We start from the raw sequence: 27,488 nt of genomic DNA on the forward strand, positions 1-27,488 counted from the left end.
CATTGTTAGCTAGACGACTCCCATTGTTAGGGTGAGAGACATTTATCTTGTCAGTATAACCATCATCTTTGCTTCAACTCACCATGTAACTGAACCGGCAATATATTTCATCCGACCACCAACATAGCACAGCAAACTTTAGTTCCTAGCTGAAGGGTTATATTTTCCCATAGTGCTAAGGTCAGTTTTCGATATATTACTCTCTACATTAAATGTATATTTGAATCTATAATAACGTTTGAGTTGCTCTAAATACAACTTTTTCCCCGATCTTTCATACTGTAGCCTAAACACAATTACACACTAACAGAGTTCACAGTTGTTCAGGGATAGAATAATGTATTGCTCCTAGTAACTCCATGAAATACATATAGGGCCTGAAATTATCAGTTGGAATAATTGGCATTAATCTGATCAAAACGGTCGCATTTCTTCCATAAAGTGACTCATTCATCCTAGTAGTGTGGCGGGGGGGTCAGTGATCCAGTTTTATCCGGGCAGCGACAGCAGCATTCTTCTCTTCTTCCTTGGTCACCTGGGCTTTATTCTGGACTGTCATTCCCAAAACCTTTTCTATGTCCCGAATCAGGTCCTGCAGGTAACACAAGGAAACAAGCTTTACAGTTCACTAACAAACACACTGTCTTGTCTATAGCTTTATCACTCACAACTCAGAGTTGGGTTCAATTCAATTGCAATTCCAGTCAGTTCAGAAAGTAAAAACAAATTCCAATTCCACATGTTCCTTTTTGAAAAGCATTGAAGAGAATTGGAATTTCAGTGCACTTCCTGAACCATTAATAAATTGTTCATCAAGTTATAATATCCCCCCCCCCAAAAAAAAAAAATTTTTGTAAAGTGGTTATCCCACTGCCTATAGGGTGAATGAACCAATTTGTGAGTCGCTCTGTTTAAGAGCGTCTGCTAAATGACGTAAATGTGCCCTTGAGCAAGGCACTTAACCCTAATTGCTCCTGTAAGTCGCTCTGGATAAGAGCGTCTGCTAAATGACTAAAATGTAATGTAAATGTAATATTGTCACACATCGGCTGTAACTACTTTTTGAGAATGTACCTTAAAGTTAGTCTCTCCCTGCATGTTGGGGGCTGATATCTCCTGATGGATGACGGACAGGTTGCGGGCAAAGGTCAGCAGGGCTCCCTGGAGGTCCTCACCGATGGTTCTGTTAACGACAGAACGGACAAACAACTTTACTAACGATCCCCTCGCTGCCGGGTAAACAAACAATCACCATGTTTGGCTTGTCGTGTGTGTTTCAAGTTTTATTAGTCGTACGTACAGGATACACATGGTGTACACCGTCCAATGAAATGCTTACTTGCAGGTTCCTTCTGGACAATGCAACAACAATAATACATAATAAAAGGTAAGAATACCAATATAAAGTAAATGGATCAGTAGAACAGAATAGACATTTAGCATCAGTATAATCCAGGAAGACAACATTTATAGGCCAATATTTATACATGTTTTGGGGGAAGTGTTTAAAATGTGCAGTATTTAGCAATCATAATAAGAGTCTGGTAGCAGCAGTTATGACGTGTGTGAGTGTCTGTGTGAGTGTGTGTGAGTGTGTGTGTGCGCATGTGTGCTAAGGTGCAGAGAATCAGAGCAGGTGGTCAGTCCAGTTCAAGTGTTCAGCAGTCTGATGGCTTGTGGATAGAAACTGTCTCTGAGCCTGTTGGTATCAGACCTCATGCTCCAATACAGTCTGATGGCTTGTAGATAGAAACTGTCTCTGAGCCTGTTGGTATCAGACCTCATGCTCCGGTACAGTCTGATGGCTTGTAGATAGAAACTGTCTCTGAGCCTGTTGGTATCAGACCTCATGCTCCGGTACCGTCTGATGGCTTGTAGATAGAAACTGTCTCTGAGCCTGTTGGTATCAGACCTCATGCTCCGGTACCGTCTGGCTGACAGTAAGGGAGTGAACAGCTCGTGGCTGGGGGGGTGTGGGGGGTCCTTGATGATGCTGCGGTACTTCCTCAGGCACCGTTTCAAGTAGATGTCCTGGATGGGTGGGAACATGGTCCCAGTGATGAATTCGACTGGGCCAGCACAGTGGTCCAAATTATGGGGGGCTAGAAAGTTGAGCAATGCAGGCCGGTCCACTGGTCCATCTCTCCCCCCGGCCCCAGCCCACTGGTCCATCTCTCTCCCCGGCCCCGGTCCACTGGTCCATCTCTCCCCCCCGGCCCCAGCCCACTGGTCCATCTCTCCCCCCGGCCCCAGCCCACTGGTCCATCTCTCCCCCTGGCCCCAGCCCACTGGTCCTTCTCTCCCCCCTGGCCCCAGCCCACTGGTCCATCTCTCCCCCCTGGCCCCAGCCCACTGGTCCATCTCTCCCCCCTGGCCCCAGCCCACTGGTCCTTCTCTCCCCCAAGCCCTTTGGTCCATCTCTCCCCCTGGCCCACTGGTCCATCTCTCCTCCCGGCCCCAGCCCACTGGTCCATCTCTCCCCCGACCCACTGTTCCATCTCTCCCCCCGGCATTTTGGTCCATCTCTCCCCCCGGCCCCGGCCCACTGGTCCATCTCTCTCCCCGGCCCACTGTTCCATCTCTCCCCCCGGCCCACTGTTCCATCTCTCCCCCGGCCCTTTGGTCCATCTTTCCCCCGGCCCTGGCCCACTGGTCCATCTCTCCCCCCGGCCCCGGCCCACTGGTCCATTAATCCCCCCTGGCCCCAGCCCACTGGTCCATCTCTCCCCCCGGCCCACTGTTCCATCTCTCCCCCCGGCCCTTTGGTCCATCTCTCCCTCCGGCCCAAGACAGTCGTGAAGAGGGCACGACAACACCTTTTCCCCCTCAGGAGACTGAAAGGATTTGGCATGGGTCCCCAGATCCTCAAAAAGTTATACAACTGCAGCATCGAGAGCATCCTGACCAGTTGCATCACCGCCTGGTATGGCAACTGCTCGTATCTGACCGTAATGCACTGCAGAGGGTAGTGCGTACGGTCCAGTACATCACTGGGGCCAAGCTTCCTGCCATCCAGGACCTCTATACCAGGCGGTGTCAGAGAAAAGCACAAAAAAATGTCAAAGACTCCAGTCACCCAAGTCATAGACTGTTCTCTCTGCTACCGTACAGCAAGCGGTACCGGAGAGCCAAGTCTAGGTCCAAAAGGCTCCTTAACAGCTTCTACCCCCAAGCTATAAGACTGCTGAACAATTAATCAAATGGCCACCCGGACTATTTACATTGACTCCCCCCCTTTGTTTTAACACTGCTGCTAATCGCTGTTTATTATCTATGCATAGTCACTTTACCCCTACCTACATGTACATATTACCTCCACTAACCTGTACCCCTGCACATTGACTCGGTACCGGTACCCTCCTGTACATAGCCTCGGTATTGTTATTTTCTTGTGTTACTTTAGATTTTTAATATTTTTTTTGTTTTACTTTAGTTTATTTAGTAAATATTTTCTTAACTCTATTTGTTGAACTGCATTGTTGGTTAAGGGCTTGTAAGTAAGCATTTTACGGTAAGGTCTACACCTGTTGTATTCGGCGCACGTGACAAATAATGTTGGATTTGATTTGATTTGACAGATAACACAACATCAGTATTGGGTTAGCTAACTAGGCTATCCAACTGTCCCAGTAGCATGATGCCAGCCAGACAGTTTGTTGATTCATGTACATGTCAGCCATTACAGTCATTTCAAGCCCTATTCTACTACATCATATAGGATTTTTTAATCATATTTTTTTATACATCCTTGAGCTTGTGTCTTCAAAAATGTGTACACCTCAGCAATTTATAACTATCTTTACCAGAAAGGTGAGTTCCAGACCTTTCTAGAACTATGCAGCATTACTAGTTATTGTTTATGGCCCTCTCAGGTCAAGTCATCGGTTTTGCGTATGTCTATTTAGGCAGAAAATATACATTTTTACATGACATTCGACAGGTTAATGTTTGTTTGGAGCTCTACTATTTACATGAGTCAGTCCTTGACACAACACAGCCACCTTTTATTAATGACATTGATGATGATTCAGCCTGACTATAAAGCTACTGTTTCCACAATGTTGCTATATGTATCATCTGTAGCTAAAACAACTATACATTTTAGTGCTAAGCTAGAGAAAAGTCAGATGTTGAGAAAACTACTCCACCAGCAAGGCCATACTTTCTTCCTTCCCATTATTTTTACTCACAGATTTCTGGTGTCTTGTTTTCCTGGTTCACTGTGCTGTCTGTCGTCATGCTGGCTCCTACTTTACTGTGGGACTTAGTACTGTCTACTACTTTACTGTGGGACTTAGTACTGACTACTACTTTACTGTGGGACTTAGTACTGCATACTACTTTACTGTGGGACTTAGTACTGACTACTACTTTACTGTGGGACTTAGTACTGACTACTACTTTACTGTGGGACTTAGTACTGCATACTACTTTACTGTGGGACTTAGTACTGACTACTACTTTACTGTGGGACTTAGTACTGCATACTACTTTACTGTGGGACTTAGTACTGACTACTACTTTACTGTGGGACTTAGTACTGACTACTACTTTACTGTGGGACTTAGTACTGACTACTACTTTACTGTAGGACTTAGTACTGCATACTACTTTACTGTGGGACTTAGTACTGACTACTACTTTACTGCGGGACTTAGTACTGACTACTACTTTACTACGGGACTTAGTACTGACTACTACTTTACTGTGGGACTTAGTACTGACTACTACTTTACTGTGGGACTTAGTACTGCATACTACTTTACTGTGGGACTTAGTACTGACTACTACTTTACTGTGGGACTTAGTACTGCATACTACTTTACTGTGGGACTTAGTACTGACTACTACTTTACTGTGGGACTTAGTACTGACTACTACTTTACTGTGGGACTTAGTACTGCATACTACTTTACTGTGGGACTTAGTACTGACTACTACTTTACTGCGGGACTTAGTACTGACTACTACTTTACTGTGGGACTTAGTACTGCATACTACTTTACTGTGGGACTTAGCACTGCATACTACTTTACTGTGGGATTTAGTACTGCATACTACTTTACTGTGGGACTTAGTACTGCATACTACTTTACTGTGGGACTTAGCACTGCATACTACTTTACTGTGGGACTTAGCACTGCAAACTACTTTACTGTGGGACTTAGTACTGAAAACTACTTTACTGTGGGACTTAGCACTGCAAACTACTTTACTGTGGGACTTAGTACTGCAAACTACTTTACTGTGGGACTTAGCACTGCAAACTACTTTACTGTGGGACTTAGCACTGCATACTACTTTACTGTGGGACTTAGTACTGCAAACTACTTTACTGTGGGACTTAGTACTGCAAACTACTTTACTGTGGGACTTAGTACTGTCTACTACTTTACTGTGGGACTTAGTACTGCAAACTACTTTACTGTGGGACTTAGTACTGTCTACTACTTTACTGTGGGACTTAGTACTGCAAACTACTTTACTGTGGGACTTAGTACTGTCTACTACTTTACTGTGGGACTTAGTACTGACTACTACTTTACTGTGGGACTTAGTACTGCATACTACTTTACTGTGGGACTTAGTACTGACTACTACTTTACTGTGGGACTTAGTACTGCATACTACTTTACTGTGGGACTTAGTACTGACTACTACTTTACTGTGGGACTTAGTACTGACTACTACTTTACTGTGGGACTTAGTACTGCATACTACTTTACTGTGGGACTTAGTACTGACTACTACTTTACTCGGGACTTAGTACTGACTACTACTTTACTGTGGGACTTAGTACTGCATACTACTTTACTGTGGGACTTAGCACTGCATACTACTTTACTGTGGGATTTAGTACTGCATACTACTTTACTGTGGGACTTAGTACTGCATACTACTTTACTGTGGGACTTAGCACTGCATACTACTTTACTGTGGGACTTAGCACTGCAAACTACTTTACTGTGGGACTTAGTACTGAAAACTACTTTACTGTGGGACTTAGCACTGCAAACTACTTTACTGTGGGACTTAGTACTGCAAACTACTTTACTGTGGGACTTAGCACTGCAAACTACTTTACTGTGGGACTTAGCACTGCATACTACTTTACTGTGGGACTTAGTACTGCAAACTACTTTACTGTGGGACTTAGTACTGCAAACTACTTTACTGTGGGACTTAGTACTGTCTACTACTTTACTGTGGGACTTAGTACTGCAAACTACTTTACTGTGGGACTTAGTACTGTCTACTACTTTACTGTGGGACTTAGTACTGCAAACTACTTTACTGTGGGACTTAGTACTGTCTACTACTTTACTGTGGGACTTAGTACTGTATACTACTTTACTGTGGGACTTAGTACTGCAAACTACTTTACTGTGGGACTTAGTACTGTCTACTACTTTACTGTGGGACTTAGTACTGCATACTACTTTACTGTGGGACTTAACACTGGCTATGTTTTCGTCACATGCGTCATAAACACAGGTGTAGACTAAGTGAAATGCTTCCTTCCTTCCCAACAATGCAGAGAGAAGTAAAATAGAGAAATAATAGAACAGTAAAACACGTAATAATAAAATTAATAATAGATACACAATGAGTAAAGATAACTTGGCTATATACAAGGGGGTAGCAGTACTGAGTCGATGTGCAGGGGTACGATGTAATTGAGGTAGATATGTTCATATAACTAAGAGTAAAGTGACAGATACTCAACAGTAGCAGCAACAGCATATGTGATGAGTCAAAAAAGTTAGGGCAAAAAGGGTCAATACATAAAGTCCCGGTAGCTATTTGGTTAACTATTTAAATAACTATTTAGCAGTTTTATGGTTTGGGGGTAGAAGCTGTTCAGGGTCCTGTTGGTTCCAGACTTGGTGCACCGTGCGGTAGCAGAGAGAACAGTCTATGACTTGGGTGACTGGAGTCTTTTACCATTTTTAGCGCCTTCCTCTGACACCGCCTGGTATAGAGGTCCTGGATGGCAGTGAGCTCAGCCCCAGTGATGTACTGGGCTGTACACACTACCCTCTGTAGTGCCTTGCGGTCGGATGCCAAGCAGTTGCCATACCAGGCGGTGATGCAACCAGTCAGGATGCTCTCAATGGTGCAGCTGTAGAACCTTTTGAGGATCTGAGGGGCCATGCCAAATCTTTTCAGCCTCCTGAGGGGGAAGAACATTGTCGTGCCCTCTTCACGACTGTGTTGGTGTGTTTGGACCATGATAGATCCTTAGTGATGTGAACACTGAGAAACTTGAAGCTCTCGACCTGCTCCACTTCAGCCCCGTCGATGTGAATGGGGGTGTACTCGGCCCTCCGTTTCCTGTTGTCCACGATCAGCTCTTTTGTCTTGCTGACTTTGAGGGAGAGGTTGGTGTCCTGGCACCACACTGCCAGGTATCTGACCTCTTCCCTATAGGCTGTCTCATTGTTGTCGGTGATCAGACCTACCACCGTCGTGTCGTCAGCAAACTTAATGATGGTGTTGGAGTCGTCCGCGGCCACGCAGTCGTGGGTGAACAAGGAGTACAGGAGGGGTCTAAGCACGCACCCCTGATGGTCCCCATGTTAAGGGTCAGCGTGGCAGATGTGTTGTTGCCTACTCTCACCACCTGGGGGAGTCCCATCAGGAAGGTGTTCAGTCCCAGGGTCCTTTGCGTAGTGATATACTTGGAGGGCACTACCGCGTTGAACGCTGAGCTGTAGTCAATGAACAGCATTCTCACATAGGTATTCCTCTTATCTAGGTGGGTGAGGGCTAGGCTTGGGCGGTATGCAGATTGTCATACCTTCATACCGACCTTGTGCCATCCCGGGAAACGGTACTACTGGCACTGAACACAAGGGGCGCTATTTTCTAACCCCACTGAGCCTCTGTAATCCGATTGCTAGCAATGTTAACAAGTACTATATATAATCTCACAGCGAATGCTAGCTAAATGCTAACAAGCGCTTGCAGGACAGTTATATAAGTAACTCACAGTTTACTGAACGCACAAAACAAATGATAGCCAGCAAAGATCGTGATCCAGGAGGGGATTCTCTGCTGTTACCAAGAGAAGCTTGATTTTGCAAGAAGCTAACCACTTATCTAGATAACTAGCTATTAAGTTAGCAAACCAAATGTACAACTGCAGAGCATTTACCACACATTTTAGACATTTAACTTAATAGTTATAAGATACTGTATCTAGCTGGCAAACATTTCGTTGTGAATTCCATACTGACACTACACTCTTAGAAAAAAGGTTTTCAAAAGGATTCTTCGGCTGTCCCCATAGGAGAACCGTTTTTGGTTCCAGGTAAAACCCTTTTCGGTTCCCGGTAGAACCATTTTGGGTTCAATGTAAACCCTCTGTGGAAAGGGTTCTACATGGAACCCAAAACGATTCTACTTGGAACCAAAAGGGTTATTCCTGGAACCAACAAGGGTTCTTCAAAGGGTTTTCCTGTGGGGACAGCCGAAAAACCCTTTTAGCTTCTAGACAGCACCTATTTAACTAAGAGTGTAGATCACCTGGCACGTGCTGCACAACAGTGAGTCACTCACAAGGCTCCGGTCTCTCGTCGTTGTGTGCTTGTAAACAAACAGCATGTGACTGGGGGACTAACGGTTAGCTTCATAATGAAAAATTATGTGGCAAGTGAAATGAAGAATGCGATCTGCTTTATCTTCTAACGTTTTGCACAAGTTGACTACAGGTACTGTATTTACGTAAAAAGAAGCTACAAATATTCAAATGGTAAAAAACTTCAACTGAAAATAGTTTCAACAGTATTGAGGGGATTGAAAAACCGTCCCGTGGCTATGTGTGTACGTGCGTGCGTCGGCAGGGAGGGGCGGGGGCGGTGGAATATCCGCAGGCCGGTCTGGGTCAAAGTCCACTCCAGGGACCTGTTTTTAGTCCCAGTCCGTCCCAGCCTACAGTCGTCAGCGGTGTGTGTGTGTGTGTAGTAGTTAAACGAGTACTTGAGCTGAGTTGATCTCCAGTCGTTGGGGAGAGATGTGGTGGACAGACAGATTTAACCAGCAGCAGCATGTAAGCCACAGGATTGGTGTGATAGATACAGTATCTTCAATAACCCATTCCATACAAACTGCTGAGGATTTCCATTTTCTAAACCAAAAGTGACATGTTAATCCTTTAAAGGAATGTAGTGTGTCTACGGTACTCTCTGTTGTCTCTCATTCATTTTTACAGAACAGGTTAAAGTAAACCCAAAGGCCTTTGTATGTGTGTGTGTGTGTGTGTGTGTGTGTGTGTGTGTGTGTGTATGTGTGTGTGTGTGTGTGTGTGTGTGTGTGTGTGTGTGTGTGTGTGTGTGTTTAGCGTGTTCATATAAAGATACTCACACCATCCCCAGACTGTATCTCTCACAGCTGTCATGGAGAGCAAAGACAGTGCCTTGCTTTTCCTGTAACACAAGACGATAATACACAGTGTATATTTTAACACACATACACTACCGGTCAAAGGTTATAGAACACCTTTCTACATTGTAGAATAATAGTGAAGACATCAAAACTATGAAATAACACACATGGAATCATGTAGTAACCAACAAAGTGTTAAACAACTCAAAATATATTTTATATTTGAGATTCTTCAAATAGCCACCCTTTGCCTTGATGACAGCTTTGCACACTCTTGGCATTCTCTCAACCAGCTTCACCTGGAATGCTTTTCCAACATTCTTGAAGGAGTTCCCACATATGCTGAGCACTTGTTGGCTGCTTTTCCTTCACTCTGCCGTCCGACTCATCCCAAACCATCTCAATTGGGTTGAGGTCGGGGGATTGTGGAGGTCAGGTCATGTGATGCAGCACTCCATCACTCTCCTTCTTGGTAAAATAGCCCTTACACAGCCTGGAGGTGTGTTGGGTCATTGTCCTGTTGAAAAACAAATGATAGTCCCACTAAGCCCAAACCAGATGGGATGGCGTATCGCTGCAGAATGCTGTGGTAGCCATGCTAGTTAAGTGTGCCTTGAATTGTAAATAAATCACAGACAGTGTCACCAGCAAAGCATCCCCACACCATAACACCTCCTCCTCCATGCTTTACGGTGGGAAATACACATGCGGAGATCATACGTTCACACACACTGCGTCTCACAAAGACACGGCGGTTGGAACCAAAAATCTCCAAATTGGACTCCAGACCAAGGACAGATTTCCAGCGGTCTAATGTCCATTGCTCGTGTTTGTTGGCCCAAGCAGGTCTCTTCTTCTTATTGGTGTCCTTTAGTATTGGTTTCTTTGCAGCCCCTGTCTCATGAGAGCCAGTTTCATCCTAGCGCTTGATGGTTTTTGCGACTGCACTTGAAGAAACGTTCAAAGTTCTTGAAATGTACCGTATTGACTGACCTTCATGTCTTAAAGTAATGATGGACTGTCGTTTCTCTTTGCTTATTTGGGCTGTTCTTGCCATAATATGGACTTGGTCTTTTACCAAATAGGCCTATCTTCTGTATACCCCCCCTACCTTGTCACAACACAACTGATTGGCTCAAACGCGTTAAGAAGGAAATAAATTCCACAAATTAACTTTTAAGAAGGCACACCTGTTAATTGAAATGCATATATATATATTTTTTTCACCTTTATTTAACCAGGTAAGCCAGTTGAGAACAAGTTCTCATTTACAACTGCGACCTGGCCAAGATAAAGCAAAGCAGTGCGATAAAAACAACAACACAGAGTTACATATGGGGTAAAAAAAACATAAGGTCATAAAATACAACAGAAAATATATATACAGTGTGTGCAAATGTAGCAAGTTATGGAGGTAAGGCAATAAATAGGCTATAGTGCAAATAATTACAATTAGTATTAACACTGGAATGCTAGATGTGCAAGAGATTATGTGCAAATAGAGATACTGAGGTGCAAAAGAGCAAAATAAATAACAATATAGGGATGAGGTAGTTGGGTGGGTAATTTCAGATGGGCTGTGTACATGTGCAGTGATCGGTAAGGTGCTCTGACAACTGATGCTTAAAGTTAGTGAGGGAGATAAGAGTCTCCAGCTTCAGAGATTTTTGCAATTCGTTCCAGTTATTGGCAGCAGAGAACTGGAAGGAATGGCGGCCAAAGGAGGTGTTGGCTTTGGGAATGACCAGTGAGATATACCTGCTGGAGCGCAGACTACGGGTGGGTGCTGCTATGGTGACCAATGAGCTCAGATAAGGCGGGGATTTGCCTAGCAGTGATTTATAGATGGCCTGGAGCCAGTGGGTTTGATGACGAACATGTAGTGAGGACCAGCCAACAAGAGCGTACAGGTCACAGTGGTGGGTAGTGTATGGGGCTTTGGAGACAAAACGGATGGCACTGTGATAGACTACATCCAATTTGCTGAGTAGAGTGTTGGAGGCTATTTTGTAAATGACATCGCGAAGTCAAGGATCGGTAGGATAGTCAGTTTTACGAGGGCATGTTTGGCAGCATGAGTGAAGGAGGCTTTGTTGCGAAATAGGAAGGCGATTCTAGATTTAACTTTGGATTGGAGATTCTTAATGTGAGTCTGGAAGGAGAGTTTACAGTCTAACCAGACACCTAGGTATTTGTAGTTGTCCACATACTCTAGGTCAGACCTGTCGAGAGTGGTGATTCTAGTCGGGTGGGCGGGTGCCAGCAGCGTTCGATTGAAGAGCATGCATTTAGTTTTACTAGTGTTTAAGAGCAGTTGGAGGCTACTGAAGGAGTGTTGTATGGCATTGAAGCTCGTTTGGAGGTTTGTTAACACAGTGTCCAATGAAGGGCCAGATGTATACAAAATGGTGTCGTCTGCGTAGAGGTGGATCTGAGAGTCACCAGCAGCAAGAGCGACATCATTGATATACACGGAGAAAAGAGTCGGCCCAAGAATTGAACCCTGTGGCACCCCATAGAGACTGCCATAGGTCCAGACAACAGGCCCTCCGATTTCACACATTGAACTCTATCTGAGAAGTAGTTGGTGAACCAGGCGAGGCAGTCATTTGAGAAACCAAGGCTATTTAGTCTGCCAATAAGAATGCGGTGGTTGACAGAGTCGAAAGCCTTGGCCAGGTCGATGAAGACGGCTGCACAGTACTGTCTATTATCGATCGCGGTTATAATATCATTTAGGACCTTGAGCGTGGCTGAAGTGCACCCATGACCAGCTCGGAAACCGGATTGCATAGCGGAGAAGGTACGGTGGGATTCGAAATGGTTGGTGATCTGTTTGTTAACTTGGCTTTCAAATACTTTCGAAAGGCAGGGCAGGATGGATATAGATCTGTAACAGTTTGGATCTAGAGTGTCACCCCCTTTGAAGAGGGGGATGACCGCGGCAGCTTTCCAATCTCTGGGGATCTCAGACGTTACGAAAGAGAGGTTGAACAGGCTAGTAATAGGGGTTGCGACAATTTCTGCGGCTAGTTTTAGAAAGAAAGGGTCCAGATTGTCTAGCCCAGCTGATTTGTAGGGGTCCAGATTTTGCAGCTCTTTCAGAACATCAGCTGTCTGAATTTGTGTGAAGGAGAAGCGGGAGGGGCATGGGCAAGTTGCAGCGGAGGGTGCAGAGATGGTGGCCGGGGTAGTGGTAGCCAGGTGGAAAGCATGGCCAGCCGTAGCAAAATGCTTGTTGAAATTCTCGATTATTGTAGATTTATCGGTGGTGATAGTGTTTCCTAGCCTCAGTGCAGTGGGCAGCTGGGAGGAAGTGCTCTTATTCTCCATGGACTTTACAGTGTCCCAAAACTTTTTGGAGTTAGTGCTACAGGATGCAAATTTCTGTTTGAAAAAGTTAGCCTTTGCTTTCCTGACTGCTTGTGTATATTGGTTCCTAACTTCCCTGAAAAGTTGCATATCGCGGGGGCTATTTGATGCTAATGCAGTACGCCACAGGATGTTTTTGTGCTGGTCAAGGGCAGTCAAGTCTGAGGAGAACCAGGGGCTATATCTATTCTTAGTTCTGTATTTTTTGAATGGGGCATGTTTATTTAAGATTGAGAGGAAATTACTTTTAAAGAACAACCAGGCATCCTCTACTGACGGAATGAGATCTATATCCATCCAGGATACCTGGGCCAGGTCAATTAGGAAGGCCTGCTCGCTAAAGTATTTTAGGGAGCGTTTGACAGTGATGAGGGGTGGTCGTTTGACCGCGGACCCGTTACGGACGCAGGCAATAAGGCAGTGATCGCTGAGATCCTGGTTGAAGACAGCGGAGGTGTATTTAGAGGGTAAGTTAGTCAGGATGATATCTATGAGGGTACCCATGTTTACGGATTTAGGGTTGTACCTGGTAGGTTCGTTGATAATTTGTGTGAGATTGAGGGCATCTAGTTTGGATTGTAGGATGGCCGGGGTGTTAAGCATATCCCAATTTAGGTCACCAAGCAGTACGAACTCTGAGGATAAATGGGGGGCAATCAATTCACATATGGTATCCAGGGCACAGCTGGGGGCTGAGGGGGGTCTGTAGCAAGCGGCAACAGTGAGAGACTTATTTCTGGAAAGGTGGATTTTTAGAAGTAGAAGCTCAAACTGTTTGGGCACAGACCTGGATAGTATGATAGAGCTCTGCAGGCTATCTCTACAGTAGATTGCAACTCCACCCCCTTTGGCAGTTCTATCTAGACGGAAAATGTTATAGTTGGGGATGGACATTTCAGAATTTTTGGTGGCCTTCCTAAGCCAGGATTCAGACACTGCTAGAACATCAGGGTTGGCGGAGTGTGCTAACACAGTGAATAACTCAAACTTAGGAAGTAGACTTCTGATATTTACGTGCAAGAAACCAAGACTTTTGCGATTACAGAAGTCAGCAAATGATAGCGCCTGGGGAGTAGGAGTGATACTGAGGGCTGCAGGGCCTGGGTTAGCCTCTACATCACCAGAGGAACAGAGGAGGACTAGAATAAGGATAAGGCTAAAGGCTTTAAGAACTGGTCTTCTAGTGCGTTGGGTACATAGAATAAAGGGGGCAGATTTCCGGGCGTTGTAGAAAAGATTCAGGGCATTATGTACAGACAAGGATATGGAAGGATATGAGTAAAGTGGAGGTAAACCTAAGCGTTGGGTAACAATGAAAGAGATAGCATCACTGGAGGCACCAATTGAGTCGGTCTCCGCATGTATGGGGGTGGGACAAAGGAGCTATCTAAGGCAGGTTTAGCTGGGCTGGGGGATCTACAGTGAAATAGTACAATTAGAAATAACCGAAACAACAATAAGCTAACCATATTGACAAGGGAGAGAGGCATAAAGCAATCAAGGTGTAATTTGAGAGAGCTAAGACAACAGCTGGTAATGACGACACAGTTTGGGCTGAGGCTAAACATAAACAGGATGCAGTACCGTAAGAAGGAACAGTCCAGCAGACATCAGCTGTATAGCTGAGTTATAAGGTCCGGTGAACAGCAATAGGATAGTTCGGAGGTAGTTCGGGGGCTGCTAAAGCACTAGCGAGCAAGAGGGCACGGCTAGCGTGTGCTAGCAGGCCGGGGCTAGCAGATGGAATCTTCGTGGTCAACGTCGTAACGGGAAGCCTGTTGTAAAATCTACCTCATCAGACGATTTCGTCGGCAGACCAGTCGAGTAGGATCGGCTGGGCTCCGTGTCAACACTAGGTGGTCCCGTCACATTGACAGAGAGGTAGATAGCCGGGAGATGGGAGATGGGCCTAGCTCAGGATGATTAGCCAGACCTCAACGTCCATTTTGTTGCAGCAAGCTGGTAGCGATGAATCCGGGTGACTACCTCATGAAGCTGGTTGGGAGAATGCCAAGAGTGTGCAAAGCTGTCATCAAGGCAAAGGGTGGCTACTTTGAAGAATCTCAAATATAAAATATATTTTGATTTGTTTAACACTTTTTTGGTTACTACATGATTCCATATGTGTTACTTCATAGTTTTGATGTCTTCACTATTATTCTACAATGTAGAAAATAGTAAAAATAAAGAAAAAACCTTGAATTTCGAAAAAAAGCCTCCTTCACTCATGCTGCCAAACATGCCCTCATAAAACGGACTATCCTACCGATCCTTGACTTCGGCGATGTCATTTACAAAATAGCCTCCAACACTCTACTCAGCAAATTGGATGTAGTCTATCACAGTGCCATCCGTTTTGTCACCAAAGCCCCATATACTACCCACCATTGTGACCTGTACGCTCTTGTTGGCTGGCCCTCACTAAATATTAGTCGCCAAACCCACTGGCTCCAGGCCATCTATAAATCTCTGCTAGGCAAATCCCCGTCTTATCTTAGCTCACTGGTCACCATAGCAACACCCACCCGTAGTCTGCTCTCCAGCAGGTATATCTCACTGGTCACCCCCAAAGCCAACACCTCCTTTGGCCGCCATTCCTTCCAGTTCTCTGCTGCCAATGACTGGAACGAACTGCAAAAATGTCTGAAGCTGGAGACTCTTATCTCCCTCACTAACTTTAAGCATCAGTTGTCAGAGCAGCTTACCGATCACTGCACCTGCACACAGCCATTCTGAAATAAGCCCATCCAACTACCTCATCCCCATATTGTTATTTATTTTGCTCATTTGCACCCTAGTATCTCTATTTGCACATCATCTTTTGCACATCTATCACTCCAGTGTTAATACGAAATTGTAACTATTTTTGCACTATGGCCTATTTATTGCCTTACCGCCATAATTTACTACATTTGCACACACTGTATATAGATTTTCTGTAGTATTTTTGACTTTATGTTTTGTTTTACCCCATATGTAACTCTGTGTTGTTGTTGTTTTTATCGCACTGCTTTGCTTTATCTTGGCCAGGTCGCAGTTGTAAATGAGAACTTGTTCTCAACTGGCTTACCTGGTTAAATAAAGGTTAAATAAAATAAAATAAAACAATAAAACAGTTTTTATTGGTTCACAGGTGCCGTTGTAAAACAGGTGCCGTTGTAAAACCACTATATTGTTACTTGCCATTGATACAGCAACATTTAGGATATACTGATACCTCCATAACATGCTACATTTGCACAGACTGTATATATATTTTTTATATTTTCTGTTGTATTTATGACTTTATGTTTTGTTTACCCCATATGTAACTCTGTGTTTAGGCTACACTGAGACAACGCTGTACCTTGATGTCGAAGCCGATGCCTTGAGCCTTGCACATCTGGAAGAAGACATTGTAGTGCACCATGGACAGGTTGGTGTGGAGTAGCCGGCTCCCCAGGACAGCGTAGTGACTGGCCACCGCTGGGAGCTGTAGAGAGAACCGTTACCATTACTAGAATCATTAAGAAGAATGAAGATGAAGCCACAGAGACAGGAAGCTGAGAAGAGATCGGTCCCGTGTGGCTCAGTTGGTAGAGCGTGGCACTTGCAACGCCAGCGTTGTGGGTTCGATTCCCACGGGGGGACCAGTACGAACAAATATGAAAATGTATGCACTCGCTACTGTAAGTCGCTATGGATAAGAGTGTCTGCTAAATGACTACAATGTAAAGAGATGAAGTCAGAGAGACAGATTGTGTGAGAGGTAAATAAGATGTATGAAGCCTGGTGGGTGGATGGTGTATTATCACTCCTATTTGGTTTTAAAGGTCGACTTTCGCCACGAAAAACGGTCTAACTCTGCCCCTTTCAAAATTTTCGAACAGAAATGGGGTGTGCCTTTGGTGTCATTCTGGTCATGCACGCCGCGACCGATGTAGCTAGTTCGTTAGCTAAGCTAGCCACTGTAGCTAGCCAGTAACTCCTCCAGTATGCGTTGACGTGATGTAGCTAGTTCGTTAGCTAAGCTAGCCACTGTAGCTAGCCAGTAACTCCTCCAGTTTGTGTTGTCGTTTCACAGGATTTGTTTTTGGACGGAAGCTGTAGAGATCGGTAAGAAAAGGCACTTCTGTATCCAAATATCTTATTCATCCCCCCCAAAAATTGTTAGCATTAAATTACCTGGTGTTTTTGCCCAAATTCGACCTTTAACAATAGCATCTATACTGTACCTTTGAGGGTTCAGTAATCTAATGTGTGTGGCAGATCACTTCATTATTATGGAGCATAATGTTGAACCTATTGGCCGGGGTGTGTGGCAGATCACCTCATTATTATGGGCATAATATTGAATTACATCCTGGGTTAAAGTTTAATTGTCATGGAGCATTGTGGTGCCAGTGTGGATGGAGTAGAGATCGCTGAAGTTCCTACACACGTCCTTAGGGTCAGACAGTGTTGGGGTTGGGGAGTATACTGTGTGATTGTAATAACGGTGTTTGGGGAGTATGTGTGATTAGCGAACATGATGAGCGCTGGGGCAGCAGGGGCACATGTGGGTTAACTGTTGGGCCTTCCATAATTAATTGGAGGGAGGAACAAATTAATGTTTGAAAAGACATGCCAGGTCACTGACATGTGGTGCCAGATACATGATACAGTTGATAGCATCATGACTCCAATAGTCTTAGTTTTACTTTCGGGATAAAGAACACAATCAGAATAGTGAGGCAAAATAAAGGCCAAAGCCTCTAAGACAATGGCAATTTGTCTGAATGTACCATTCTATTACTATGGGCAAACACACAACAGCACAATACTTCTATCCATAACAGTTATTACGTAGAAGCCAACTGACTCAGAGACAGTGTGTCCTAAGTTAAGTAAACACTAGAAAGGTTGATTAGTTCAGAGGTCAGGGTTCAGAGGGATCTAGACGGTTGCCCCGGTCTGCTTCAGAGACCCAGCAGCAGGACTAAAAGCCCCGGTCTGCTTCAGAGACCCAGCAGCAGGACTAAAAGCCCCGGTCTGCTTCAGAAACCCAGCAGCAGGACTAAAAGCCCCGGTCTGTTTCAGAGACCCAGCAGCAGGACTAAAAGCCCCGGTCTGCTTCAGAGACCCAGCAGCAGGATTAAAAGCCCCGGTCTGCTTCAGAGACCCAGCAGCAGGACTAAAAGCCCCGGTCTGCTTCAGAGACCCAGCAGCAGGACTAAAAGCCCCGGTCTGCTTCAGAGACCCAGCAGCAGGACTAAAAGCCCTGGTCCGCTTCAGAGACCCAGCAGCAGGACTAAAAGCCCCGGTCTGCTTCAGAGACCCAGCAGCAGGACTAAAAGCCCCGGTCCGCTTCAGAGACCCAGCAGCAGGACTAAAAGCCCCGGTCTGCTTCAGAAACCCAGCTTCAGCCCAGAACTCGTTGTGATGGCTGTGTGCTTCCATTTGTCAGAGCCAGTCTCCTCAGTCTCCTCACACAACAATAAAAGGCTGTCTGCCCAGCAGGGATTTAATTGTGTTTGTAATATCCAGTGGTCTCTAATGATAGGCCAGTTCTAAAGACATTATCACGCAGCAGAGCACAGGGTCTGAGACATAATGTTGTGTTACTGGTGCATTGAGACACACACACAAGCGCACTCACGCACATACGAACACACACACACACACACACACACACACACACACACACACACACACTAAATGAATGTAAAAGGATGTTTGATAAAATAACAGCAGTCGTGGACTAACAAGCGTAGACTCCTGTTGTCTCCCTTAATAAAAGGAGTGTATTGTTTAGAGGGCTGATGCCTGTCAAGCTGATCTAATGCGGCGCTCTGTTCAGGCAGGCAAAAACACACAACACAGCATGCATAATGAACACTACATCTATGCATTATTAATGGCTTCATTATCCAGGCTCATCAGTCAAAATGATAATGGATTAATTTAGCGGCTAAGCACCAGTTGGGTTCAGGCCAGAGCAGGGAGGGCGTAATTACACTATTTAGTTGTATTTAAATAAATAAACACTGTGGGTGGATCTTATTGTGACACACTAAGATAATATTCAATGATAGATTTAAGCAATAAGGCCTGAGGGGTGTTGGAGGAGGAGGTGGAGGTGGAGGAGGTGGAGGAGGAGGTGGAGGAGGTGATGGGGGTGGTGGAGGAGGAGGTGGTGGAGGAGGTGGAGGTAGTGTGGGTGGTGGAGGAGGAGGTGGAGGTGGAGGAGGAGGAGGTGGAGGAGGAGGTGGTGGAGGTGGAGGAGGTGGAAGAGGAGGAGGTGGAGGTGGTGGGGGTGGTGGAGGTGGTGGGGGTGGTGGAGGTGGAGGAGGAGGAGGAGGTGGGGGTGGTGGAGGAGGAGGTGGAGGTAGTGGGGGGTGGTGGAGGAGGAGGTGGAGGTGGTGGGGGTGGTGGAGGAGGAGGAGGTGGAGGAGGAGGAGGTGGGGGGGTGGTGGAGGAGGAGGTGGAGGTAGTGGGGGGTGGTGGGAGGAGGAGGTGGTGGAGGAGGAGGTGGAGGTGGTGGTGGAGGAGGTGGGGGGTGGTGGAGGAGGAGGAGGTGGTGGTGGTGGGGGTGGTGGTGGAGGAGGTGGGGGTTGTGGAGGAGGTGGAGGTGGTGGAGGAGGTGGTGGGGGGGTGAGAAGCAGGTCAGTGGGGGTCATGGGGGTCATGGGGGGGTCATGGAGGTCATGTGTGTCATGGGGGTCATGGGGCATTCTACAGGAAGAAACAGGATTCTAAAATCTGTTTTAGGATAACAGAGATGTGAAACTAAAGAAAAGCCTACAGCAGGTTGTTTGGATCCTTTCTTGCGCGGGCACGGCTTGGTGAGGGGGACCTCCAGACGACTGGTCCGACAGTCCAGGTTTCCCCCCGTCATCATCAGCATCAGCTGGGTCATGGCCAGCTGGTTACTATAGCTTAGGTCCAGGTCTACTGCCCACACCTAAACAGAAGAATAGCCACATCACATCACCACTCAGTCAATGAACTGACATGAAAACAACTAAAATGACTTTTAATAGTGGTGTGTTTCTATCAGATGGTGTGTTTTATCAGGACCTTTTAGTTCTTCATGCTACTGCACAGAGACTCACATCAGGATTAAGGGAATACAACTCCACATTCAAACAGAAACAAACCGGTTTAATATAAAAACCAACAAGCATTTATAGTAATCAGATACAGTCCTTAAGGTCGTAGCTTCATCTGAAATCAATCAATACACATTTAAGATTATTATTAGATCATTATCGGACAGTGTAAAAAAAACAACTGCCGCATTAATACCTTTTAGTCCTCCTGATATGATCCACCGTGAGGGGCATTAGGGGAGAGAAACACTGTTAATGTCCCCAGCTTTAGAGATGTGGATACTACAGTTTGAAATAAGGCATGTATAGCTTCTCTCTCTCGTGTGTGTGTGTGTGTGTGTGTGTTCCCCTGTCTGCCAGCCCAATACCTAGCTCTTCAGCTGATCTCTACGGAGACAGAGAGACTAATTCCAGACTGTGCATGGTAAATGACATCATTATAAGTATATTAAAGGGGTCAAGACTGGTCATCTGGTCGTGGCCCACTGTTTAAACATGGCTAATTTCCCCGTAATAACCTGGGATGGGGTCCCAAAACGACACCCTATTCCCTCTATCTAGTGCACTACTTTTGACCAGGGCCAATGGAGCTCTGGTCAAAAGTAGCGCACTACATAGCGAATAGGGTGTCGTTTGGGACTCCATTAGCTGTGGCCTCTCCGCATTGAGAGACATAAATCCCAGCTGAAGGAGTTGTTAATAACTGAGCGGCAGTGGGAGCTGTCACCTGGCTCTCCTCAGTGCTCTTATTCGTCACAGTAAACACTGCTGCTGACGCACCATGCAAATGGCTGCTTGACTCCTGAACCACACACACACACACACACACACACACACAAGCACACACACACACACACACACACACACACACACATACACAGGCACATACACACAACACACACGCACAGACAGAGTGAAAAAAAAACAACCCCACCCCAACATAACCCACTGACTACACTAAGGGTAGCTCTCCGTCAGTAGAGGCTCAAGCCAAAGTGGACACTGTGCCCTGCTTGCAGGTCTAAGTACATATCTGAGTGCAGTCTGTAACCCTATCTATTGATCCTGTGTTAACTAAACTCCTGTCAGGTTAATACCAGGCACTAGGCTGGGTGACGGACTGACAGATTCTAGACAAACACACACACACACACCGTAAGAACCCAACCCCCCCAGTGTCTGCCTCGTTCATTGTCAGCGTTAACAAAGGGCTGTTGAGGTCTAAGCCTGGACAGTAGAGCAGCTGGCCCCTGTAGGTTCTGTAGAGGTTCCATTAAAACCCTGTGCGGTACTCCAGCTGAGGCCCCATCACACTAGAGGAGGCGGACGACAAGGGCAAACACACAGGGATGTGACCCTCCTCCTCCTCCTCCTCCTCCTCCTCCTCCTCCTCCTCCTCCTCCTCCTCTCCTCCTCCTCCGTCCTCGTCACATAAAAGGAGATGCAGCTCTCCGGCTACAGGTCTGAATCTATTGGGATTTTGAAAATGCAGACGTGTCCCTCGAATGGCACACTACATGTTTTATAGCGTACTACTACTGACCAGGGTCCTAACACAAAAAGGTAGTGCGCTTTAAGGGAATAGGGGTACCATTTGGGACGTATACAAGGTGGATGCACCCACTCCTCTGTCTGTCTATGTGGTCTGTGGGGGGAGATGAGAGGAAGGGAGGATCTTAGACTCCATCCTGTCTGTCTGACAAACCTATTCAATTCATGCTAATCATAGCAATGCATGTTAAAACTGCAGCAAACCAACTCAACCATTTTATGCCTCCTTTACCATTAATATAGTTATAAATATAACTGGGGAACAGAACTATGGAACGGGAAGTTCCACACGGTCCCAAGGTCCAGGTGATGTGAAGATCCAGGTGATATAGAGACGGTTGTGAAGGTCCATGTGATGTGAAGGTCCGGGTGATGTGAAGGTCCAGGTGATGTGAAAATCCATGTGATGTGAAGGTCCATGTGATGTCAAGGTGATATAGTGACGGATGTATTTTGAATGTCACACACCATACTGATTGGTCTCCGTTGGCCACACACCATACTGATTGGTCTCCGTTGGCCACACACCATACTGATTGGTCTCCGTTGGCCACAGACCATACTGATTGGTCTCCGTTGGCCACACAACATACTGATTGGTCTCCATTGGCCACACACCATACTGATTGGTCTCCATTGGCCACACACCATACTGATTGGTCTCCATTGGCCACCCAACATACTGATTGGTCTCCATTGGCCACACACCATACTGATTGGTCTCCATTGGCCACACACCATACTGATTGGTCTCCATTGGCCACACACCATACTGATTGGTCTCCATTGGCCACACACCATACTGATTGGTCTCCAGTGGCCACAAACATACTGATTGGTCTCCATTGGCCACACAACATACTGATTGGTCTCAATTGGCCACACCATACTGATTGGTCTCCATTGGCCACAACATACTGATTGGTCTCCATGGCCCACACAACATACTGATTGGTCTCCATTGGCCACACACCATACTGATTGGTCTCCATTGGCCACACAACATACTGATTGGTCTCCATTGCCACACAACATACTGATTGGTCTCCTTGGCCACACACCATACTGATTGGTCTCCATTGGCCACACACCATACTGATTGGTCTCCATTGGCCACAGACCATACTGATTGGTCTCCATTAGCCCACAACATACTGATTGGTCTCCATTGGCCACACAACATACTGATTGGTCTCCATTGGCCACACAACATACTGATTGGTCTCAATGGCCACACAACATACTGATTGGCTCTCCATTGGCCACACAACATACTGATTGGTCTCCATTGGCCACACACCATACTGGTCTCGTATGCCACACACCAACTGATTGGTCTCCCGGCCACACAACATACTGATTGGTCTCCATTGGCCACACAACATACTGATTGGTCTCCATTGGCCACACAACATACTGATTGGTCTCCATTGGCCACACACCATACTGATTGGTCTCCATTGGCCACACACCATACGGATTGGTCTCCAGTTGGCCACACACCATACTGATTGGTCTCCAGCCACAGACCATACTGATTGGTCTCCATTGGCCACAGACCATACTGATTGGTCTCCATTAGCCACAGACCATACTGATTGGTCTCCATTGGCCACACAACATACTGATTGGTCTCCATTGGCCACACAACATACTGATTGGTCTCCATTGGCCACAGAACATACTGATTGGTCTCCATTGGCCACACAACATACTGATTGGTCTCATTGGCCACACAACATACTGATTGGTCTCCATTGGCCACACACCATACTGATTGGTCTCCATTGGCCACACTACACTGATTGGTCTCCATTGGCCACACAACATACTGATTGGTCTCATTGGCCACACAACATACTGATTGGTCTCCATTGGCCACACAACATACTGATTGGTCTCCATTGGCCACAACATACTGATTGGTCTCCATTGGCCACACACCATACTGATTGGTCTCCATTGGCCACACAACATACTGATTGGTCTCCATTGGCCACACAACATACTGATTGGTCTCCATTGGCCACACAACATACTGATTGGTCTCCATTGGCCACACACCATACTGATTGGTCTCCATTGGCCACACACCATACTGATTGGTCTCCATTGGCCACACAACATACTGATTGGTCTCCATTGGCCACACAACATACTGATTGGTCTCCATTGGCCACACAACATACTGATTGGTCTCCATTGGCCACACAACATACTGATTGGTCTCCATTGGCCACACCATACTGATTGGTCTCCATTGGCCACACACCATACTGATTGGTCTCCATTGGCCACACAACATACTGATTGGTCTCCATTCACAACATACTGATTGGTCTCCATTGGCCACACAACATACTGATTGGTCTCCATTGGCCACACACCATACTGATTGGTCTCCATTGGCCACACACCATACTGATTGGTCTCCATTGGCCACAGACCATACTGATTGGTCTCCATTGGCCACAGACCATACTGATTGGTCTCCATTGGCCACACAACATACTGATTGGCATTGACTACTTTGTGGCTTTCCTTGTAAGAAAGATGTAACACTCAGTATAACATTAATGGACAACTTTAACATTTCCCCGCTACAATTACATGTCAAAGGCTTGACTCAGACTGTCTGATTATGTCCAGCTTCAGTCAAAGGCTTGACTCAGACTGTCTGGTGATGTCCAGCTTCAGTCAAAGGCTTGACTCAGACTGTCTGATTATGTCCAGCTTCAGTCAAAGGCTTGACTCAGACTGTCCGGTGATGTCCAGCTTCAGTCAAAGGCTTGACTCAGACTGTCTGATTATGTCCAGCTTCAGTCAAAGGCTTGACTCAGACTGTCGGGTGATGTCAGCTTCAGTCAAAGGCTTGACTCAGACTGTCTGATTATGTCCAGCTTCAGTCAAAGGCTTGACTCAGACTGTCGGTGATGTCCAGCTTCAGTCAAAGGCTTGACTCAGACTGTCTGATTATGTCCAGCTTCAGTCAAAGGCTTGACTCAGACTGTCCGGTGATGTCCAGCTTCAGTCAAAGGCTTGACTCAGACTGTCCGTTGATGTCCAGCTTCAGTCCATATGGTGCCTCCCTCTAGTGGCAGAGAGACAGTGGAGGTGCGTTAGACCAGTGGGCTGAGTGGGCCCTGGTCATAAGTAGTGCACTACATATGGAATAGGGTGCCATTTCGGATGCAGCCTAACTCCATTAGGAGATATCAGATCCATTCATGGATGCCAGAATACAGAGCCAGCGAGGGAGAAAACTGCATGATGATAGAAATGTATTTAACAAGAATTGTATTTTAACCACCTAAAGCCTGGGTGGAAATGACTGAAATGTTGCTAATAGGCAAACATTGTACAATAACTATTGACAAGTAGCCTACATGGAAGTTCATTAAGGGTTCTGTTTATATTATATATTGTACACTAGTGATCAAATTTGTTTTTGTAAAAATGTGTTCTTGTAAAATGTGGCCTTGTGAAATGTGATCTTGTAACATGTGTTCTTGTAAAATGTTGTAAAATGTTAAGAATGTTGTCTCTACCTGGCAGTCCTACTGGTGCATGCATTAACATCAGAGGGTGTGGAACACTGCCCCCCCTCCGAACACACTGCCCCCCCTCCGAACACACTGCCCCCCCTCCGAACACACTGCCCCCCCTCCGAACACTCTGCCCCCCCCTCTGAACACTCTGCCCCCCCCTCCCCGAAGACAAATTCATCCACAAACACAAATATAATTTTGTATATGTTTTCATGAATTGTATGTTTTTAATCTTCAAGCCAATCTAAAGAGCAGGGACTTGGGAGGGGCATTCTATCACCCGTGTGTCAGGGAAACCACAGAGGTTATAGCCCCTCCGGATCAATACCGAGTCAATCTAGCCACATGCTAGGAGCATAGGTTAAACTACCATAAAGTAATCTGCTTCCAACGTCATCAATCAACCCCGAGAGGTTAAAGACAAAGAGACGAGACAGCGCTTACAGCAGCTACGTTCATACATGTTGTTCTGAGTAGACCGGCCGACAGCAGCTACGTTCATACATGTTGTTCTGAGTAGACCGGCCGACAGCAGCTACGTTCATACATGTTGTTCTGAGTAGACCGGCCGACAGCAGCTACGTTCATACATGTTGTTCTGAGTAGACCGGCTTGACAGCAGCTACGTTCATACATGTTGTTCTGAGTAGACCGGCCGACAGCAGCTACGTTCATACATGTTGTTCTGAGTAGACAACAGCCGACAGCAGCTACGTTCATACATGTTGTTCTGAGTAGACCGGCTTGACAGCAGCTACGTTCATACATGTTGTTCTGAGTAGACCGGCCGACAGCAGCTACGTTCATACATGTTGTTCTGAGTAGACAACGGCCGACAGCAGCTACGTTCATACATGTTGTTCTAAGTAGACAACGGCCGACATCGTCAGAATACTGTAAGCATCCAGCCTGGGATCGAAAATCATGTGGTGAAACTGAGCAGTTCAGTCTGGAGTCCAGGGCCCGTATTCACAAACCGTCTCAGAGTAGGAGTACTGATCTAAGACCAGGCAGGCATGAAGGAAGGCAGGCAGGCACAGGCAGGCAGGAAGGCAGGCAGGCAGGCAGGCAGGCAGGCAGGCAGGCAGGCAGGAAGGCAGGAAGGCAGGCAGGCAGGAAGGCAGGAAGGCGAGGCAGGCAGGCAGGCGGCAGCAGGAAGGCGGCAGGCAGAGGAAGGCAGGCAGGCAGGCAGGCAGGAAGGAAGGCAGGCAGGAGGCAGGAAGGCAGGCAGGCAGGCAGGAAGGAAGGAAGGAAGGAAGGCAGGCAGGCAGGCAGGCAGGCAGGCAGGCAGGCAGGCAGGTAGAGCATTCCCCAGAAGCAGTCAATCAGATCTCTTTAGAATGACCTATTGTCTGACAAACAGACAGCCTAAACAGACCCTGCTACCCTGCCTGTCCAGGGGTTGATATAAGGTCAGAGGGCAGCATCAGTTTATTGACACAGTAACAGCTGACAGTTTATTGACACAGTAACAGCTGACAGTTTATTGACACAGTGAGAGCTGACAGTTTATTAGGTGGTTTGTCCTGCCTGGTTCACAGCCCCCAGGGGAGCAGTAGAGGAGACAGAGAGAGAGAGAGAGAGACAGAGAGAGAGAGAGACAGACAGACAGAGAGAGAGAGAGAGAGAGAGAGAGAGAGAGAGAGAGAGAGAGAGAGAGAGAGAGAGAGAGAGAGAGAGAGAGAGAGAGAGAGAGAGAGAGAGAGAGAGAGAGAGAGAGAGAGAGAGAGAGAGAGAGAGACAGAGAGAGAGAGAGAGAGAGAGAGAGAGAGAGAGACAGAGAGACAGAGAGAGAGAGAGACAGAGAGACAGAGAGAGAGAGAGACAGAGAGAGAGAGAGAGAGAGAGAGCGAGACAGAGAGACAGAGAGACAGAGAGACAGAGAAGAGAGAGAGAGAGAGAGAGAGAGAGAGAGAGAGAGAGAGAGAGAGAGAGAGAGAGAGAGAGAGAGATGGCTCTATCTGCTGTCTACTCGTGTATACCTCCCTGACCTAACCATAGCTTCCCTAAATTGATCTCCCATTCTGACCAGCATGATAACAGCCTAGACCTCTGACTGCAACGGTGTGACCGACCACACAGATCTGGACTGGAGGGAGAGGGAACACTATACTGTAGAAAAGACTGCCTGCTACAGATGTAGGTTTTCATTTAATCACCCTGTTGCAAGTCAATTGTTGTGTATTTGAGGTTTAAAAAGGCTTCTGAAGTTTCAGACTTGATTTTCCTGTACGAAAAATATATCAACCCCTATAAAATTGCCCATTAATTATAACCCACATAATAATTCACATTTCCTGTTGCTGCAGCAAACTGATTCAAATTAAGATCCTACATCATTATTCATTCAATGACCCACTGGCTACCTACCTACTAATCTCAGAACCTGCCCTGGCTAGCTAATACATCTGGTTGTGGAGGCAGTGGTTTCATGAGAGACTACCTACCTACCTACCGATATATATTTCTCCCCGTCTCTCCTACCTGCTGCTCCAGTGTCCTAGGGTCCAGGAATGTGGCCAGGTCCAGAGAGACATGTCCGGTGATGCGGCGTTGAAGA

General features: G+C 46.3%; 1 protein-coding gene across 1 annotated transcript in view; it reads right to left on the reverse strand.

The window, feature by feature from the left end:
- Positions 1-466: 466 nt before the first annotated feature.
- The window catches only part of iqch (IQ motif containing H), a 126,833-nt gene continuing 99,811 nt past the window's right edge, over positions 467-27,488 (reverse strand). The window contains exons 18-23 of the mRNA XM_045207903.1: positions 27,413-27,488; positions 19,523-19,681; positions 16,106-16,231; positions 9,367-9,428; positions 1,075-1,183; positions 467-592 (exon numbers count right to left, since the gene is read on the reverse strand). The exon at positions 27,413-27,488 is cut by the window's right edge and continues 93 nt beyond it. Coding sequence (XP_045063838.1) covers positions 476-592; positions 1,075-1,183; positions 9,367-9,428; positions 16,106-16,231; positions 19,523-19,681; positions 27,413-27,488 — 649 coding nt within the window. The 3' untranslated portion in view covers positions 467-475. The remainder of the gene's footprint in view (positions 593-1,074; positions 1,184-9,366; positions 9,429-16,105; positions 16,232-19,522; positions 19,682-27,412) is intronic.

Source organism: Coregonus clupeaformis, chromosome 26 (assembly GCF_020615455.1).
Source record: "Coregonus clupeaformis isolate EN_2021a chromosome 26, ASM2061545v1, whole genome shotgun sequence".
NCBI lineage: Eukaryota > Metazoa > Chordata > Actinopteri > Salmoniformes > Salmonidae > Coregonus > Coregonus clupeaformis.